Consider the following 20379-nt stretch of genomic DNA (forward strand, 5'->3'; position numbering starts at 1 on the left):
CGTTTTTCGCGCCAAAACTGCGTTCTTCACCCAGGGCCGTCCCTGTCATAAGATGTACATACAACAAACACAGACGTTGAGAGCCGAGTGAAATTATGTAATTACTTCCCTAGCTGCTAAAAACAAAGCAAACAGAGCAGACAACAGAGCCAGACAAGATGACTAAATTAAATCTCGCTAAGGGCTCTGATTTTGAACGAGGCTGTCAAGACATGGATTTTGTGGTTTTTACAAAACAAAGGTTTCGTCGGGCGTTGTTTACTATCGGTTAAATGTTCCGCTCCTTAATTTGCATGTAAACGGGACATGCAACAACGACGAAATACAACGGCGAGGTCGAAAAATAACTGTTAATGTTTTACAAGCATTTATTACAAAAAGATGAGCGATTTATGAGCAATTAACGCATTTGAAAACGCAAAATCAAATGAGATTTTAAGTTTTTTGTGTAATCGAATCAAAACAATTATAGAATTCATTACAACTCTCTGTTACTTAAACGTGACAATAAAGGAATTTACGTGAAGTCTTTTGAACAATAATTAAACTTTAATTACGTCGTATTCGGATATTGGTCAAGCTTTACAAGTTAATAACATTGGGATTAATGATTCATCTCAAACACGCAATTATTAAATTTTCACAAACGTTAACGAGGGAAGTGTCGAGAAGGATTATACGAAGACATTGAGTCTGAAAGCGAAGAGATGTGAAGAACGCATTGATGTAATCAAAATCTTTGACGTAAGGCAGGCATAAGTCAGCTTGCGAGTTTTACAAAGCAGAACGGGAATTTCGCATCGTGTAGAAACACTGCAAAGCAACAATGTTGCATCGGCGTTATACATCCATAGCCGAAGAACCAGAAAGCGAAAGCAGTTCGCCAGAAGCGAGGAACAATGGTGAGTTTATTCTAGTCACAGCAAGCGATATAAGTAAACAAACACGAACTCAATTCGCAATGAAGATATTAAACTCTTCTTTCGGAACACAGCTGTATTCAAGAAAGAACACAATAATTTACAATTGCTCAGGTTTTTACAATGCTAGAGGGTGAAAGCTCGTTAAGTCACACTCGAATTTGTTTCTTGTGAAGAGCTTTGTGCTTCTTAAACGCAGCAGGAGCGTAATTACCCCATTAGCAATAACTCGAGCGTGCGCCGGCCCAGAATACTCAGACAGTCGTCTTCACGGTACGCCCGTTTAGACAAAGCGCTTGGCAACTTGGAGCGAAAGAGTCAGGATCTTTACGTCCTTTACTAACGTGTAGTTTTGATAGTTTGACGTGGGCTGGATTTTAACTCTCAGACAAGTTAACAGAAACATAGACCCCGTAGAGTACATCAGCAGTTACATACAGAACAACAGTACATCAGAATGAAACACGAGGTCGGAACGAGGGGTTTTATTCTCTTTGGTCTTGGAATAATCGAAATGAGAAATTGAAATTGAAATTTAACTGCAGTTGATCAGATGTACTACTCATTCCTGTGTTAGTTGTGATTACATTCCATGAATTTATCCTATAACTTTTTAATTACAACTAATTTCAGTCAATTTAACAGCTGCAGACGAAAAATATTTGTTTAAGGGGCCAGTTTTCGGGACAGATTTCTATAATGCAACCTCGATATCATTTCACTAGTGGTTTGCAAAAACTTTGCCCACAAACAAACTCGCTTTATGCGGGAAAACTTTCAGGCAATTTAATAAAAGAGGGAAAAGTATGATTTGCCGTAAGTGTAATTTTATGCACACATTGCGGTTCACAGATGAGCGAAAGACTCATCTCAGTGACTTGGTCCCATATGTTATCTCAGGGTCGTTCTGTGTGTCCGAGATTAAATACTGTAAATACGAAGAAATTAAGACGGAATCCATCAGGAAATCGAGTAATATTAATTTTGGTTGGACAAAAATCGTTTACTAGAATAATTTAAACCATATTGAGTTATTTCCAACTCTTTTTAAAAGCTAGAGATGTAGGTAATTATCCGGGGTAATATCCGTAATACCACCAACAACAATTCCTCATCAGCGCCTGAGAAAATGAATTTCAAAGTTCTCAAGATACCATGTAAACTAGAGGTAGAATCTCTCGGATAGTTATTTTGTAAAAACGTCTTTTAAACGATTCAGCGAAATTCAGTGGAAACTTCAAAATTTGTTTTACATGTTTGGTAGAAATGATTTTTCTTTTGATAAGATATTTGAAACAAAACAGTAAACACAGAAGTTTGCAATACGCTGTAAATAATTTTGGTACATAATTTTGTCCAATAAATACTCGAAGTCCTGGCGGATTCCGTCTAAAAAGACCTTATGTAGAATGGAAGGCTTGTTTGACTTTTCATAAAATTCATTACAAGAAATAATGTTTTAGAAAGTTCAGTAGTGTTTCTCGCTCTCTTTGATCAAAGAAACAAAACAAAAAGGCACACAACTGCTTGTTTAGCTCTTTTCAGTTTTCCTTAATTTAGTCTCAATTTGTTTTCATTCCAGAGAAAACTCTACCTTCAACTTCTACTGGGATCACAGATGAAAAGACTCCAAGCTTCAAAACAGACAATGGTGAGTCATCGACCCGCCTGTTATCACCAAAGAACGCCCGACTGTCAACTTCGGCTTTAAGCGAAGACGAATCGGGAAGTGATCGGTTTTCGATATCAGACGAAGAAGACGTATTCGCCGACGAAGAAGAGAACAAGGCTCTTGACAAAGAAAAGCTTTCACCACACAAACAAAACAACAACAATGTCCAAACCACGTCTAAACACGAAGAGGAAATGTTGAAATCCACAAAACTGACTTCGGATCAAATTCGTGAAATCAAGGAAGCATTTCACGTATTTGACAACAATGGCGACGGGTGTATCACGGCCACAGAACTGAAAAAGTTGGTCACCTCACTGGGGTATAATATAACAGAGGCAGAACTCATGGACATGATGAATCAAATAGGTGGGAATGAAATTACTGTGCAATCGATTCTCGTCCCCATATCCCTTTTCGCTTCTCTAAGCCGGCGGGGCCTTGGCACGAGAAACTGAAGACAAAAACACTGACTCTACCACACACTATATTGAAACATCATGACTGCATACATGAAGACAAAAAGTCTCAGAATCTAGGACTGGAAATCCTTTGTCTCAAGAGCCCTTTGTTTTCTCGTGCCAAGGCCCTGCCGGCTAAGAGAAGTGAAAAGGGCTTTGGGGACGAGAATGTGTGGAAACATGATCCAGTCCACAGGCTTTAAAAGGGATTGTAGAGCTGGAAACGAGATCGTAAAGCCTGAGTAAGAGTTGGGAACGAGAGAGAAGCGCGAAGGGGGGAGGGGGGTCAACAGAGTAGTTAATGATACAGTGGAACCCTGATATAACGATATGCCAACGGAGCAGTAAAATAATATCGTTATATCGAAGAATCGTTATATCGAAACTCCCGAAACAACGATATGGCCGTAAAATAACCGAAAATATCGTTATATCGGGGTAAACCTAACAACTATTTTTTACTACATATTAGAGGAGGATAAAGAGATTAATTTTGATAAGAAGGCTTAGAACACAGTATCGTTTTCGTATATCATCGTACAAAGTTGTTTTTAGAAAAGTTAGAGATGACTCGATTACCGTAGTGTTATGGTATTAAATTCGATGTTTTGCAAATAAAATGTGACGGTGTACTGATAATATCGTTATATCGGGAGGATTTTACGTTCGGTCCGCTAAATTCTCATCGTTATATCGGGAATATCATTAAATCGAAGATCGTTACATCGAGGTTCCGTCCCATACATTTTACTGTAACTTTTGCCGGGACATAGAATATTCATCGTTATATCGGGAATATCGTTATATCGAGGATCGTTATATCGGGGTTCCACTGTATTTTGGGACAAAATTAACATTTATTTGTTTGAATTTTTAGATTCGGACGGTAACGGCGCCATCGATTTCCCCGAGTTCCTCGCATTGATGACAAAAAACTTGGAGGACTGTGATCCTGAAGACATTTTACTAGAATCGTTCAAAGTTTTTGACAGAGATGGTAGCGGTTTTATTGGCGTCTCCGAACTCGACCGAGTCTTCAAACTACTCGGCCAAGAATTTAAAGATTACGAGATCGAGGCTATGATAAAAGCCGCTGACTCGGATGGCGACGGGCTCGTAGGATGGGATGACTTTATGAAGATGATGAACGTTTGAATGGATTGGTTTAGTTTAATCGTTTAATTCGAACAACAGAATTTCTCGTTACACTTTCGGTACAGTGTCCAGTAGAAGGTTAATGAAAAGAACCAAAATTATCAACTTGGGCATATTGTGTTGATGAAAGACCAGGTTCTTAAAATGAACTTTACAAGAAATGTTTAATAGTCGGTAACAGAAATCAGGAATCACATGGCAACAATGCAAAGAGTAGAACCACTTTTTGAACATTGGAGACACGACATTTTTGCACTTGCTTGAGGGATAGCTTGTTCAGCAAGAACAAGAATTGTATTCTCGAGGGAAATGTCTTACATTAAAGTTTCCGAACAGACACTGTCATATTTTTTGTGTTTAGCCACTATCACAAGATGGCGGGGAAATTCGTATGATGTAACAAAAGCATTTAGAAGTTGCAGGTTTGAATTTTCAGTGTACTTTCCATTATGTGGTCTTGACGCAACTGATGGCCGACTTTTGCAGATAATTTAATTACGTGGGACAACGCACAAACTGCGTTCAATGCAAATGAGATTAATCCAATCACAATGCTGGAAATCCGTTGAGTATTTGGCGGAACGTCACGTGGGGCATTCAACAGTGTTTCCCGCCAAAATGAACCGCGTCCCTTCAGCCCGCAAAGCCAAAGTTGTTTCCCGCCAAAACACACTTGCCTAGCTAAAGGCTACAAAAAAAACACTCAAAAGTTCGTTAAAGTTATTAAATTGACAAACAAAAACGTCCAACTTTTAACTAACAAATGATCAGAAATTTTAGCTGATCGATTGCGTCTAGTTTTCGTCTAGTCTTAACATGACAAATGACAAACTGTCCAATTTCGTGTCTTCAAATTTTAGCGAAGTCGTCGTTCCGCTTTTTATGTCAGAAATACTGTTAGTTTTAGGAAAGTCCGCAAATTAATTGTACTCACGGCCTGAATGTTTTTGACGTCATAGTCACTCAGTTACCAATGCAATGCTTTACAAACTGAGCTATAAAACTACACATTCGGGACAGGCCATAATAAAAAATATATAACTTACAATTCACATATTATTACAATGATCAAACAGCTCCAATTCGATGAGCTTGGCATCTGACATTGTACCTATTTTCAATCCAACTTAACTACTCCTGAAAACATTCCCAAGACGTTGCCTACGTGACGGCGTGTCACTTAATTATCCTTTATTTTGCCATCAGCTTTTCAGTTTCTAAGCGATGATTTAATTTTTATGAGTTCCTAAACAAAAGAGTCTTAATGATCAAAGGCAAAATCGTCATACTTGGCCCTCCTTTGAGGCTAGAGTAATTAACCTCTTTTATAGGCTGGCATGTAAATAAGTTGAACCAGGACGCCTTTTGTCAGTGTAACAATAGATTCTGCCTTCAAAACAATGTACGCATCGTTAAAAGCATAAAACTTCGTCTTCTGGCTAAACCAGCCTTGTGAATGAAAGTGTCAGGAAAGTTTGCGATGTGAGCGACAACTGTACGTTGTGCCAACGAAATTTCCCAGCTATTTAATTCAACTTGGGGGATTTTTCAACATGGCTCAGACTTCTAACCAAAGGCAAGTCAACTTCAGGGCAATTTTTCGCAAATATGACAAAGATACGGATGGGTTTATCAGTGTAAAAGACCTCATTAATGTCTTCAAGGAACTTGGCGAAGAAATCAACGATGAAGAATTGAAAGAATATCTTCGAAACACAGGTATTAAAAATTCATGTGAAAATTACGGCAACTTCGACATCCTTCGAGTTCCTTCAACTTTAAGCTTAAAATATCTATAGCAAATCTTGACTTATGTGGGAAAAACGTGCTGGCTAATTTTGCATAACTCCATAAAACTCCGAAAGACAATAACCTTGGAAAGTTTGTTGGAATAAAGTTGCAGAGAAGTTGTTTTGCAAATTATATGTAGATCAAGCCTTTTTTTCCAAGCTTATTTTCTAGTGGGTCGTGGAAATATGGGAACATAATTGATGACATGGGTTTAATCCTGAACAAAGAATACTTGAATTATAATTATGGATTACTGTTTTTGTTCAAAATCCTCTGGCGAACGAACGACGTTTCAACCGTCCAAAATGTGAACTGTAAAAGTTTGTTATTTATTTGCTGCTTTCATAGCCGGCTTTCTCTGATATTTTTTCAGGTCTGAATCAACGGCCCAACACAATGGTCTCTTTTGAAAACTTCCAACGGCTTTCAAAACAAATTCTCCGCGAGACAAATCGCGAACGTCGATTGAAAAGGGTCTTTCAAGAATTCGATGTGGAAAAGAAAGGTTACATCGAAGCTCAAGGCATCAAAAGAGTTCTACGAAGACTAAACATTGATCACACAGAGTCAGATATTGATCTAATGATCAAAATGGCGGACACGAAGGGGGATGAAAGAGTCGATTATGACGAATTCATTCAGATTTTTACCGAGTCGGATTTTATTTAGAATTCCGCCACGAACGTGGGAATATTTATCAAACGAATAACATGTAAGACAGGAAATCTTTTTCAATTGTAGGGATTAACACAGGAAAGTTTATTTATTCTTAAAAACATTCTGAAGTGCTTTATAGTTGTATTAAGCCGAAAAACAGCTCGAACGATCCCGTAAGATAATAGAGAGATTACAAACATAGATAAATCATTAATAGCCACAGACGTAGATCAATATTTGCAAAGAGACTTATGGATTAGGTCTATATAATAAAAATGCCTAGCTTATTGTAGCGTATGTAATGTAAATATATTCATTTCACTTCTGCTATTCGCATTAAAGTTTCCTAGTAAAAACTAAAACACACATTCACTAAATTATCTGATGAAAAAGAAGCGCCGCCTAGCTAAAAAAAATGAAGGACTTCTTTGTAAAGCTAAAGCGTATCTTTTTTTTATTACTCGAAGTCCGTCAGTCACTTGGATTGGCTAAAATCAAAAACAGCGGTCTACAATTGCTTTCAGTAATTTTTCGATCTGTAGTTGGTCTACATTTTTTGCTAGAAATTAGTTTTTGACCAGGGCATCTAGTTAATGAACTTAAAGCACCTGTTGTGAGGTTCCCAGAAAAGACCATACGAAACTGATTAATAAATTATGATAAACAATTTGCTCGCTTCGCTTGACACACAGCCGGGATCATGACACCACAGCCGGAAAATTCGATTCAAAATTTGTCACCATGGGTTTTTCATAAATAACATCAAAACAGTCAAAGATTACTTTTCAACCTTTTTTTAAACAAATATAAACTGTATTTTGGACGAATCCTCATTGGAAACATTTCGGATACGCTGTTATTCAGTAATTTTAGATTGTGAGAATAAAAATTGTTTTACGCCCACTAAGCACAGCGGGAACTTTCAGTTTTGCGAGTTTGTAACTATCACCAACACAGCGTGACTCCAGGCCACGCGGAGTGTCACGCCATCGTCAGGCAAATTATTTGTGCTTCCTTCACGATGAAAGTCGACGAGTCCGAATTGTATCGACTGTGTCCGAAGTGTAATCGAGTATTTATTTCAGTGAGGATATACGAGAAGTGACTGGTGGCCTGGAAACGAAGTAGGATTTTGTCTGAGCCCGCAATTTTCGGCCGAGAAGTTGCTGTGCAACATTATGACGTCATAACGTTCGCAGAACTAGCAGATGCTTGTAAAAGTAACACTGTTGTGACACGTGATTTTTACGTCACGCTGTCCAAACTGTCCCAGCTTACCTCTCGGCCTTTGCTTGTTACCAGAGCAGCAAGTGGCTTGGCGTAGAAACGTGAGTGAGAGAATCCCAAACAGCCGTACATACTGGAATTAAAAAAAAAAAACATATAAAAAATCACATATGTAATCAACAACGCCCAAGTCACGCGCGGAAATATTCGTCACGTCACGCGCTGTTCACGCATAGCTCCCACAATAACGCGATTCACGCGAAACCGCCTGATTTATATGCAAGCTATGAAATTGAAGCCATTTTCATTTCTTGGAAACAAAAACAGCGGAAGCCCGCCACTTCAAATCACTTAGTTTAACAACTAGAAAAGGTTTGAAATCTGCAAGACGCGAAGGAAAGGAAGAGAACAGACAAAAAGGGAACACGATTTTCCTTTTTATTCTGTTAAAACATCAAGCTAGTGATCAAGCAAAAAATTTACCTGTTTGCTGTGAGCTTCAAGGCCTTCTGCCTGATATCATACTGAAACAAAACAGGATTAGAAAATAATTTTTCACAGGATAAGAAATTTCATGACATCCCCTCTTAAGGTCTCTAAAAACATCAATGCCATAACTTTGCCCTTTCTATGACCTCAAAGAATGGAAATATCTACTCCGAGTTAATTAAGCCCTGGGCTTATACCACTTCGTAAGGGTTTTTGTGTGGGCTTATAAGCGGATGGGCTTATATCCGAGAGGGCTTATAAGCGGAATAAAAAAAAACGTTTCAAAGCGAGCCACGGAAGTGTTGATCGAAATACGTTTTTCAGTTAAAAACGCATAATAAAGCAACATTTAGCTTTGTTTAGTACTGTCATCTGGCAGAGGGGGGCTAATAATTGGATGTATTTTTTTTTGTTTCCAAGTAAATGTGCCTATAATCGAGAGGGCTTTGCCTTATAAGCGGGGGGCTTATAACCGGAATTTTACGGTATCCTCGTTAACTAAGCTTGTTTAGCCTTTCACTGTTATCGTCTACCATCTTCTGTTATTTCACCAAATGTAAACGCCATCAAAACCAGTTTAAATAAGTAATCCTCTTTTACCTGCAGATACTGGTCCGAGTCTCGACCATGATTCTTCATCAGAGCTTTCACCTAATAAAGCAAAGTTTGAAGAAGGCAAAATTAACGTTTATGAACTTACTTTCATGATAATTGCCAATAGCGACTGACTTAAACTTCCGCTCACAATAAACAGCTATTTATGCCCTTCCAGACTCTTTTTTGTATTGTCTCGCGGTCAACTTCTTTGAGCGTGGCCGAAGCGAGAACTTTAAAGCTCGATTTTGCGGCGAAAAAGTGGCGAAATCCAAAAATTTCATTCAGAATAGTTGTTTCCGCATTATAGAGATGCAAAACCACAAAAACCATGTAAGCCGTATGGACACTACTACCGTATGACTACTTTCAAACTAGAACATGAAATTTCAACAGACTAATAAAAGCTGGTTTGCTTCCAATCCCACATTCACTTTTATCAGCCTCGGAACAACCGCCTACGAAATTACATTTTTTTCTGATCAGTCAAGTTTGAAGAGAACACGTCAAACAGGAACAAACCTGTTTTCTTCGTTCCACCAGTTTTCTGATCTCAGTCGGTAATATGCCAGGCTCCAAGTCAGGATCGGGTAATTCGACCACTTCTTCCTCGTCAGCCGGCTGCTGAAGAAAGTAACAACGAACAATTTCAACGCCACATTTATTTAAGTTTCTAAATGACGCGGTATTTCTTACAACAAATTGTCTGACTTCGTTTTCATGGAGCCCCTGTTCAGGGTTGCCACTCATTTAAACCCCAAAAATTCCCTGACTTTTCACTGACCTCAAAACAATTTTCACTGACCTTGAATTAGGTGAATTAATAAATGAGGCCAACCCCTAATAAGCCCGTTTAAAAATTGTGTAATTGTAGTCAGGTGATGACATAGTTTGTTTGTAGTTTTGACGCTGACTGTTTTTTGATGTTACTTTCAAAGACGTTTCGGCTAGTTCTTAAGCCTTCATCAGTTAAATAATAAGCCCAACGGGTGATTTCGAATGCGTGGCATGTGACTTCACCAACAATTCCATTTTGTTTTCTTTTTCAGCCAAAATTCCCCGACTTTTCAGACTTTGACAATAACTAAGATTTTCCCAGACCGGCTTTGCAAAATTCCCTGACCAGGAAATTTTTTTCCCTGACTTTTCCCGGACCGTAGCAACCCTGCTGTTGGTGTTTCTAAGGAACCGGAATTTTTATACAAGAGCTTGCTCGCAGGCTTCGATTTCTCAAACGCGGGAAATTTCATTGTCTGAAAACACCAATATGGCCGCTGTGACGTCATCCGAAAAACTAATTCCTAACTAATTCTAATACATTTCTTTTAATGTCAGTAATGAGAATTTGCTCGTTCATTAAGACAACATCCCCTACTTAATGATTTTCAATATTCGCATCACGTATGAATTTTACAAGGAGAAATCAGTTTTGATCACAATTTCGGTCAACTTGTCTCGCAACATTGTTGCATTGCAAGTTGTAAAGTGTTTGCGCGTATTACCACCCGTGTCAGTAAACATGCGTCCAACTTTGTGCAACATGTTGCCGTAGTTTGCAACACTGGTGGTAATAAGCGCAAACACTTTACAACTTGTAACTCAACAATGTTGCAAGACGAGTTGAAAGAGAATGTTGGCCGTATTACTGGATCTTAAGGACACTCACTCCGGTAGTTGGGAAGCTTGTTCTGCTGATTGTTGTGAAACAAATGTTGTATTCCTGAATGATTGACGGGTACAAACTGTTGAAATCCAGCAACAGAATGTGTTTGTCGTAGAAACCTGGAAAAGAAAAGAAGCTTTAAAACCGCATCAAACTGTACGAAAGAGTGACTGGTGCGCTTTTTCGTTGTACTTAGTCAACGAAAAAATAAGGGCCGTAAGCCACAAACATCTCTTAATGCTGGTTTTCACTAGTGACAGCGTCGTATTCCGAGTCGTAATCGAAGGCTTAAAGGGACTGTGTCACGGCTGAGTTAAGTTTATTTAATTTTTTGCCAAAGTACTTGTTACGAAACTTAATGTTTGCAAAGAAATTACTTCTATGGTTCCAAATGACAAAACCATAACTTCATTGCAACCAAATGTGTCTCCCGAGCTTTATAATTTAAAGCTACACGCAAACGAGATTACCTTTGAAAACTGTTCAGCCCAACAATATTTCAAATACCCATATTGCAATCCGTTTCAATCTTCGTCACTTTTGGCCATCCGTACCTTCTTTTGTATTTACTGTGTTATTGAAATGTTCCTTCTCTGTTTTCAGAGTTTTTTTTTTAACTTTTTACCGCATTTGATGGTCATTTCCGATGCCTAAATTTGGCTAAAATACGTAACGCAATTCCTTTAAGAGCGCTTATACCTAGTGAAAATCGGAGTCGTAGGCTGAGTCGTAAGCTCGACGGAATTGGAGTCGGAAGAATCAGAACGTTTCAATTTTCTTCCGATTTCACTTATGACTCGTCGCTTATGATCCAGTGAAAACTTGATTGACAGAGTCGAAAGCAGAAGCGGAAGAACAAACCAATCACAATGCTAGTTGTCACAGCCTTCGAGTGCTTTCTTTCTGCTTGCGACTCCGACAATTTAGTTTTCACTGGATCATAAGCGAAGCGGAATCGGAAACTCTGCTTACGAAACGGTCGGTTTGATTTTCACTAGATCGTAGATCTGATTTATTGCGACTCCGACTCCGACTCAAGTCCAGCAGATACCTTTTTTCGGTTCCAGTACCAGTCCCCCAGCATAAGCTGGTTTTCTTCTTCCTTTCTTTGAACTTTTGGGTTGGTCTTCGTCATCATTCTCAACCTCTGCAGCCTAAAGAAAACGTAATTTGATAATAAGTACAAGTTTAGGTCGTAAAACCGTCTCTACGGACTGCGGGATTTTCGTTAGAGACGTTGCTAAGCCCCTTGAAAACATGTTTACAAGATAATTTAAAATTCCCCTTTTATTATTTCAGAGCAATACAGAAAGATGACACTGAAAAGTTAAACAAATAATGCATGCAGCTTCTCACTCTCAACGTTCTGTAACATTGTTTAAGTGTATGCCGACAATAACTGCTAGAAATAGAAGTACATGACTTGACAAAGTTGAAGACCAATAACAAATCATTCAAAAAAACGGGGAATACCTTATTAGAGGAAATAAACGCTCCCGTAAATTAAGGTCTTTGAAATTAACGCGACTTTAAAAAACTAACGCGAATTACTGGGAAAATTTCTTTTGAATAAAGGAAATTAACGCAAAGGACGGGGAAAACATTCAAAACGGAGAAAATTGACGCAATTTTTGATTTCTTTAAAGATATTTTGGCTGTTGTACCTCTATTCTGAAAGGAAGAATAAACTGAAAATATTGCAGATGACATAAAATGATATCTTTAAGGCTTTAACAGTGTAAAAGACTGAAAAGTAGTGTACAGAAAAGAGAAGGTTTTTTGTTTCCTAGTTTCTATGTGTTCGGATAGTATCCAGTAATTGGAATGAAATTAAGGTCTTGGAAATTAACGCTCAACTTAAATAAATTTCACGGAAATTAAACGCTCACAAAAAATTATGCGAAATTCGAGAATTTGCGTTAATTTCATGGAGCGTTTAATTCCTATAATAAGGTAATTAATTTCTAGTTCTGAGAGGGTGGTAGGTCGATTGACTTTTAACAGTGGCCGCTTTAAGCACGCGTAAAAATAAGAAAGGTGAAGGGCAAAACAAGGGCTTTCCTTACTTTTAAGGGACTCGCGCTATATAAAGAAAACAACTGTCTAAATGCTCGCGCAAAATACGTGACTACCTTCTTAATAAATTCGCCATTTGTTGACGCCATTTTGCGCGAGCATTAAGACAGTTGTTTTACCTATATAGCGCGAGTCCCTTAAAAGTAAGGAAAGCCAAAACAAGTAGAGTAAATAAAAACAAAATTCTTACCACTTGTTTCTTGCCATAACTTTTATCGGGGCAGATAAAATTCCTGTCAAACAAAATTAAAAAAAAGCCGTTCAAAATTTTCAAGCTTTTAACATTTGCTGTTCTGAATGCAGGCAACACAACGAAAGAACTCTAGAGCTGGAAAAAGACAAAGTTATCCGCGCCAATTTGCTCATTTTGAAAAGGCATACAATATTTTAACAAGAACAATCGAGAAAAATGTCTAAATATTTGTGCACAAGACGCGCATAAAAATCTTACTTTTCGTTGAAGGCGTGAAGCAAAAGAAATTCATTCCTTTCCGATCGGCCACCAAGGAGAGTTCGGGCCTGAAAACAAAATAAAGAAAAAACAAATTTAGAAAAATCAGGGCGCTGGCGTTTACATGAATGGGTTTAAACACAAAGGTGAGATAAGAAAAGTCGCAAGTGTTTGAATTCAATTAAATGTAACTTTCTACACGAGTCCGTTGAATACAGACGCGAGAAAAACTTGAATGAAAGTCCTGTGACATCATAATCACGTTTCTATGTATACAAACCTCGATTTTAAGCAGCGCGTGCGACCGAAGCATTATTTTTCAAAAATAGCGATTAAGAGTCCTGTGCAACGTTAATTGTAGTTACGTGAACTTTGGTAAAAGTTACTTTTACGCTAATACGAATGGTGTGTTGCGCGGAAAGAGTTACGCGCAAAAAATGCTTAGATATGATGAGCAGTACAATCGCTCTTGGTTCATTGATGTTTTTTTTTTTTCAAACGTGAAAAATTTAAGAGAGCAGGACGGGATATTAAAATCAACTTACCATAACATTCCCAGCAATAGTTGTTATCTGCAAAGCCAGCGGCAAAACCTAGAAACCAGAAGTTAAAAAGAAAATCAAACTACTGCGCAAATTTCGCTTGATGGCGGAAACTCTTCAAGCAAAATTGTACGTTGTTCAAAAGCGAGCATAGCGCAGCTAGTCACATGCGCCGTAACGTTGTAAGTTTAGAGCAGTTTTCAACTGAGTGCCGAAAACCAAAAGCAAAGTAAATAGCTGTAATTACTCTGGTCAATCACAAAGGACATTGACAATCCAGTGAACCAATCAAAACTCGAAGCAAATTCATGAAGCCGGCATGGATCGCGGGAAATCGTGCGCGAGCGAGACATGATTGTTCTGGTTTTAGTTCTGGTTGGCTGAGAAAGTGGCACGAGATTTTTAAACCAATCACTAAGCGCAGTAATGCAAAACCAAAGCAAACGCGAATTACTTTCTACACTCAAGTAAACACCGCTCTGTTCAATTTTGGTAACTTTTTTAGCCATGATTTCCTCACTGTTTAGTTATTACAAACCAAGTTAGTCTAGGAAGCCGCGAAGTCAAAGTATTACTATCACGGCTTTTAATTGTCTAACAAGTCTGGAAACTAATAGAAAGATCTTAAAAACTAAAGAAATGGCATTGACTTTCGTCATGTTTCATGAGGCGGGTTGCTATAAAAATTGTACAGCAACCTGACGATTTATACTGTAAGTAAGGGAAAAATACATACGTTTAGATCATACATGATCCGCAAGGCCAGTAAAGCGTCCATCTGAAAAAAGAAGACATTAGCAAGCAATTGATAATACACCTAGAGAAAAAATTATCCGTTTCAAAAGAATAATTCTTCTGTGGTAAAAACTGGACTAAAGGTCGTGATTAAAAATGAATTTGTTACAAATTAAAGAAGGCTCCACTCACGGAAGTCAACTCAAACATGTGAAGTAATTCACGCGAGGAACTAAAAAAACAAACAAGCAAAATGTTATTACCAACAAATATTAATAAATTTACCAATGAAAATCTACTATGTACAGGATAAATTGAATAAGATAAACTTCAGGCGTCCAAAATTGAAAAAATCATTGCCGATTCTCGACAAACAAATGGGACAACGTCGATATGACAATTTATAGCATTCACACAGTTTCAGAAAAAAGTTTAATGTTTGTCGAATACTTACTTAAACTTGTTGGGTATTTCATCTTGATCAATCTCTTCTCTTCTAGACTGAAGAACAGCCCATGATAACGCTAAAAAAAAAAAACTTGGAAACTCATCGTATGGCAATGAACGATCATGGGCGGATTTAGCTGAGGGCCGTGGAGGCCGCGGCCCCCTCTTTTCCTTTGATTTGTTTAAAAAGAATTGTAACCAACCGTCTTTCGAGAGGTATTGTGCAATCAAGGTTGTGTTGTGGGTATGGGGCGAGGTTGCTATCTCGCCGAAATGTTTTCGGGCTACCTTTCTGAATTTTTTGGATCCGCTCTGACATTGTTAAGGGTTTTTTAAGGCTCATGTATACAAACCTGTCAAATCGTAGCTCTTGCATCTGATAAGTTCTTTGGAAGAGATTTTAACATCACACACCATTCGTCCACAAGTGATGGAACGATCGAGAAGACTGCCGCCTTTACCAGGACCACCGCTCTGCGAGAAACATAAAAATATGCATAAAGTAACATGACCTAGGCTTAAAATAAAACAAATGGTACAACTTAAAACACAGTGTCTACAGCTGTATCAAATTGTAAGGCGTAATGTTCTCACAACAACTGCTTGCAAAGTTTTAATTAATAACTCACAGCCTTCCTTCACGCAAATGATTGTTCTGGAGTCTATCAGACACTGGTTGCTACATTTAAACAGACATTTAAATGTTCAAAGTACAGGATAGCGACACTTATAGGGTTAAATTCATGCAGTAAGATGTTTCGGTGTATAATTGGCAATAAAAAAACTCACAGACAACTTTGGCATGATAGTTCTTTTAAGCCTTCCAAGGCGAGACCAGTGAGGAATCTAAAGAAGAAAAAAACAACAACAAACAAACAGAAATCAGTGACGCAAGCTCATTATTCCATTCAGGGATAATTTCGGTTGAAATACAATTATTTTATTATTTAAACTACTGGCTGATGATTTTCTTTTATCTTGTCGCTTGTTTGCTTTATAATAAAAATTTACTTATCCAATATGTATCCTGTAAAAATGCCAGTCAAGTACTGCGTCAGAAGAATTACTAATAAGAATTGCTGTACTAACCTTACAAGCATTTATCCTGTGCAACAGAAGATCAAGATCAAATCCATAGATGTCATGTCCCTAAAACACATCGAATTGGAGCAGTGAAGAGGTTATTTCATGTAATATCACAACACAAGATGTTTCCACTCAAAACATTCCTAGTTACTAACAGGATTTGACCCTGTCTGGAAGGTTGTAGGTCAAATTTCGGTCAGAAACTGACTCATACTAGAATTATTAAACTATATCATACTACAATTTATCCCTGCCTTGTCAGGAATCTTTTTTTTTTTTCACAATACCACTACATGGTCACAAAAAGAGACTTGCAGTTATTGTAGAGATGAAATCGACTTGGAAATATCCAATTTAGTTTTGGCTTCACTGAATGGATAACTGACAGAACACTAACATTACACCACAATTAATTACTACAACTATAAGGGCCCTATGTGCCACGAGGCACAAGAATAGGTGAAGGTGAATTACTACAACACTGCATTGCAATGAAAGGCGTGAATGAACATACCACAAGGACATCTGGGTCAATCCTATGAATCTTGGCCATAAACAATCCCAGAAGAGCTCTCTCTGATGTAGTAATCTCCATTTTAATTTGCTAAAAATACATAAATAAGGAATTTTAGAGGTTACTGTTTGGAGTACAAAAATGTCCACACAATTCTGTTCTAATATGTTTGCATAATGTAGTATAATTTATCACCTTATTGCGCATGTATGCATAATGTATTATAATTCATTACCTTTTTCCTGACAGCATCTTTGAAGTCATAAGGGTACATTTGATCATTTGGTTTGCTTACAGCTGCAACAGAAACAGAAATTTGATTTGCATCTTTTCGCTTATTTTGGGGTCGTGATGATCGGGCGTCTCACTTACCTGAAGGTCTGGTTCTGCCACTGGACAGATGATAAGAATAAAGAAATTCACTAACTAAAAGGATATTGTTTTAATGTACCACCAATTTTTCAAAACAAGTATTAAAAGAAATTACAGCAATTGGGATGGATAATCTTTATTTAAAACACGGTCAAATTCGTCAGCTTACATTACAACAATCTAATTATGTAATGTTTAATTAATGAGCAGCAGTGTTTTATCAAGTTTAAAACACGAGGCGCAGCCGAGTGTTTTAGACTTGATAAAACACGAACTGCGAATTTATTGAACGGCTTAAAAATCTTCTGATGTAGATCAACTCATTTTTCCACTAATATTTAGATTTGGGGTTATATTGCCCTGGAAAATTGGACGTAAAGTTTAGCCGTGCCTTTATCAGATATAAAGACACTCATTAAACATTAATTTCTTTTGTATTCTCTTTATGAATTATTAATGAGTTTTTTAAAATATATATACAAGAAAGAGGGGAAATATAAAAATATATGTACAAATAGAAAGAGCTGCTTTCCACGAATGCCGTGCCCTAGAGTATTGGGGCACGTGAATTAAGTTTAAGTTTTGAACTGAAAGAGCTAAAGGAACAAGATATACTTTGCTTAACATTATTTGCCTAAACCGATAAAAACCTACACCATATATGGTTTAGTACTGGTTTAGGAATTAAACTTACCACAGAAATGATATTGAAACTTCTGTTTTGGTGCAGCTTTGTCTAATGACACCTCATGATGAACCAAAGCTGACACAGCCAAGATCTGAAACACCAAAAATGACAGAGTAAGAATTCCCTGAATAAGAAAGTAAACATAACATTTGATGTACCTTTCCACTCTTAAGTGGAAAATCTTCCCCCAAATGCAGGTTAAAGGATTATTGTGCACATGCAACACACAGGGATTGAATGACTGCACATGAAATGGTTGCCTCACAGGGTAACCAGACTTCCAAAGACTTGGCTGCCTGTGGTAGGAACATAGATATTTACCTCATGGGTGTGAGTTTTGGTGTTCAACATCGTCCTAAAACTGAGGCTCATAACAACCTAAAGAAAGATAAAACATAAACACTGACTAACAAGTGGAACGTAATAAAGTATAAATATTTCTACTCCTCCCTGGATGGGATGCTGGTCCATCGCAGGGTTAAATCAAGCATTAAATTTGCTGATACCCATTTATACACCTGGGTGGAGGGAGGCACTGTGAGAATACAGTGTTGAACCCAGACCACTCGATCCAGAGTCCAGCACACTTTTTGTACAATAGTCTTAATGGTAATGGCATACAGCTTGAATTCTGGCGGTCAGCAATGTTTTTGTGTTCTTAGGCAAAGCATTAACATTTGTAACTCTTACAGGGCTTGTCTACACCCATAGGTAATAAAATGTAAATTGATGGAGGAATTAAAATGATAACTGCACTTACCATGGGTGGTGGAGGGTCTTGTTCACTCGCTACTTCAAGGAGATCAGGCTTTGAGACTATAGCCTACAAGAAAAGTTTTGACACACATAAAAAAATTAGCACTGACAAACAGCAGTGTTGCTTGCTTTACAAATAGAATAAGAGAAAAGAAATGAATTCCTACCTCTACTTTACACCAACTGACTTGTTGTTGGGGAAGTTCTGAAAAAAAAAATCAAAATTGAAATACATCCTTAGAGCAGGGTCAACACAAAGCGCAAGGCAGCGAGGCGTGCGATCCATTCATATTTTTAAGATTTGCTTTGAATGACACTTACGAGGCAACTTGATGTTGAGCCAACAAGGACCTTTCATTTTCCGACTCAGGAGAAGAAGCTCAAGACTGCAACAAAAACAGACTTATTCAATATTCCTTTTATTTTAATAAGCAACTGTGTTCTTTCAAATCAAGAGATCATTACCTGGAGGTGTTGGTTCCAAACACATGTCTGAAGGTTTCTCCAGACAGGTCAGATGGTAACTGAGGACAATCAGCCTGTTAACGGATGACAATAATGGCATGAGACAGTTTCCTAAGGGCTGAGAGTTTTAGTCCCACAATATAAGTTGATTACTGAACACCTGATCGTGACTCAAGATGGCAACCGGCGAAACTTTACTGGTTATCCTGCAAAGCTTGGCAGCTACTTCAGTCGTCATCTAAGACTGGTGGACGAAAATGGCAGGAAATACATTTTCCAGCATTCCATTGTCAAAAATTTCCCCAGAGGAGAATGCCCTAGACACCCAGAAGTTACAAGCTATAAGCCCATCAAATGGGCCCTCTGATCCCAAAACTGTCTACTTTCAAAGGAGCTACCGGTACTTAAAAAATCAACAAAAACCCTGGTGACTAGCGGATTGATTGGATTTCCACTCACGGCAGAAATTTACAAACATAGTATCAATATGTCATTAAAGATGTGAATATTGTTCATCGTGGTGTAAGATAGGTAATGAACGCGACGTTTCAACTACAAAGCGGACCTATGAGGGAACACCATCTGTTAGTCGGAATAATAATGAGGATCGAAATGCACCAATGACAGCGAATCAACGTGCATAAATAGCGACGCGTAAACAATCGACCTCATCGCCTGATGAAGACTAGCAGTATTGCAGTCGAAACGTCGCGATCAACATCTCAAAGCGATTCTATCGTGAGACAAACGAATAAACGTTCATTACCTATAGTATCAATAATATTCACACAAAAATTTTGTGACTTACTGAATATCTGACCTCCAGGTACTCTGACGTGACAGGAACATCTTGGATCTCAAAAGCATAAGCCTTTTGAACTTTCTAAATTTAAACAATAAGATAATTATGTTGTTAGAAACACTTACAACTTGCTTTAAAATGTCCAGATAATCATTGCTTGAAAAAAATTTAATAATGTTGGCCTGTATCAGTCGAAATAATTTCCCAATGGAGTACTGCTATTTATACCATGCCATAGAAAATACAGCCAATCAGAATACAGGAAAGCCGTTGTATATTCGATGGTATTCAACCCAACCTTCCCATCGTGCGCTGCGATCTTATTCTCGATGAAATTTAGTGAGCGTATTTTCTATGGCATGGTATAAAATAGTTACACAACACTTTCTCGTGGTATACTATGGAATATCCCACTTGTCACTTGTATTTTCTTCGTATACACACTCGCCTAAAGGCTCGAGTGTATACCGAGAAAATACAAGTGACTCGTGGGATATTCCATAGTATACCACTCGAAAGCGTTGCATAACTAGTATGTAGTATGTAGTCATCAGTTGATGGCGAACCGTACGAGGAAATGAAACAGGAGACTAGCGAGCTGATTGCACAATCGATCGTACTAATAAATAACTACTTTGATCAAATCAAAATGTAACCAGTGAACCCTATTGTACAGTTGTTACTGAAGAACTCAAGTTGACTTATGTTATGTACAAAGTCAACAGTAATTTTAAAGTGTTACCCTGGAGATGAACTTCATTATTTTGTGTTTTGTTGCAATCTTTTCATTGAATTCCTATGAGAGGAAAAAAGTAC

General features: G+C 37.8%; 3 protein-coding genes across 3 annotated transcripts in view; 2 read left to right on the forward strand and 1 right to left on the reverse strand.

Moving 5' to 3' along the window:
• LOC144664444 (DNA polymerase alpha catalytic subunit-like) overlaps positions 1-20379 on the reverse strand; it is a 40934-nt gene that overhangs the window by 9859 nt on the left and 10696 nt on the right. Inside the window, exons 20-44 of the mRNA XM_078525561.1 lie at positions 20306-20359; positions 19570-19644; positions 18762-18835; positions 18618-18682; positions 18464-18501; positions 18301-18363; positions 17862-17918; positions 17547-17631; positions 16716-16777; positions 16481-16570; positions 15970-16029; positions 15670-15726; positions 15234-15354; positions 14888-14957; positions 14626-14665; positions 14435-14476; positions 13702-13749; positions 13157-13224; positions 12896-12938; positions 11681-11783; positions 10633-10748; positions 9489-9587; positions 8973-9023; positions 8367-8407; positions 7935-8016 (exon numbers count right to left, since the gene is read on the reverse strand). Of these exons, the coding sequence (XP_078381687.1) occupies positions 7935-8016; positions 8367-8407; positions 8973-9023; positions 9489-9587; positions 10633-10748; positions 11681-11783; positions 12896-12938; positions 13157-13224; positions 13702-13749; positions 14435-14476; positions 14626-14665; positions 14888-14957; positions 15234-15354; positions 15670-15726; positions 15970-16029; positions 16481-16570; positions 16716-16777; positions 17547-17631; positions 17862-17918; positions 18301-18363; positions 18464-18501; positions 18618-18682; positions 18762-18835; positions 19570-19644; positions 20306-20359 (1704 nt within the window). The remainder of the gene's footprint in view (positions 1-7934; positions 8017-8366; positions 8408-8972; positions 9024-9488; positions 9588-10632; positions 10749-11680; positions 11784-12895; positions 12939-13156; positions 13225-13701; positions 13750-14434; positions 14477-14625; positions 14666-14887; positions 14958-15233; positions 15355-15669; positions 15727-15969; positions 16030-16480; positions 16571-16715; positions 16778-17546; positions 17632-17861; positions 17919-18300; positions 18364-18463; positions 18502-18617; positions 18683-18761; positions 18836-19569; positions 19645-20305; positions 20360-20379) is intronic.
• Positions 592-4558, forward strand: LOC144664424 (uncharacterized). The gene is made up of 3 exons (XM_078525536.1): positions 592-902; positions 2503-2961; positions 3931-4558. Exons 1-3 carry the CDS (start codon positions 827-829, stop codon positions 4206-4208), a joined length of 813 nt encoding a protein of 270 aa, XP_078381662.1. The 5' UTR covers positions 592-826; the 3' UTR covers positions 4209-4558.
• LOC144664440 (neo-calmodulin-like) lies at positions 5597-6974 on the forward strand. Its single transcript, XM_078525556.1, has 2 exons — positions 5597-5927; positions 6373-6974. The coding sequence occupies exons 1-2, from the start codon at positions 5762-5764 to the stop codon at positions 6666-6668; spliced, it is 462 nt and encodes a 153-aa protein (XP_078381682.1). The 5' UTR covers positions 5597-5761; the 3' UTR covers positions 6669-6974.

The sequence above is a fragment of the Oculina patagonica genome, chromosome 8 (genome assembly GCF_052425735.1).
Source record: "Oculina patagonica isolate OP01 chromosome 8, crgOcupat, whole genome shotgun sequence".
NCBI lineage: Eukaryota > Metazoa > Cnidaria > Anthozoa > Scleractinia > Oculinidae > Oculina > Oculina patagonica.

Excerpts from the sequence above, each read along its gene's own strand:
- LOC144664424 (XM_078525536.1), top strand. The coding sequence starts at position 827 with ATGTTGCATCGGCGTTATACATCCATAGCCGAAGAACCAGAAAGCGAA. Across the intron at positions 903-2,502 it reads GCCAGAAGCGAGGAACAATG|AGAAAACTCTACCTTCAACT; the intron begins GTGAGTTTATTC and ends TTTTCATTCCAG. Across the intron at positions 2,962-3,930 it reads GGACATGATGAATCAAATAG|ATTCGGACGGTAACGGCGCC; the intron begins GTGGGAATGAAA and ends TTGAATTTTTAG.
- LOC144664440 (XM_078525556.1), top strand. The coding sequence starts at position 5,762 with ATGGCTCAGACTTCTAACCAAAGGCAAGTCAACTTCAGGGCAATTTTT. Across the intron at positions 5,928-6,372 it reads AGAATATCTTCGAAACACAG|GTCTGAATCAACGGCCCAAC; the intron begins GTATTAAAAATT and ends ATATTTTTTCAG.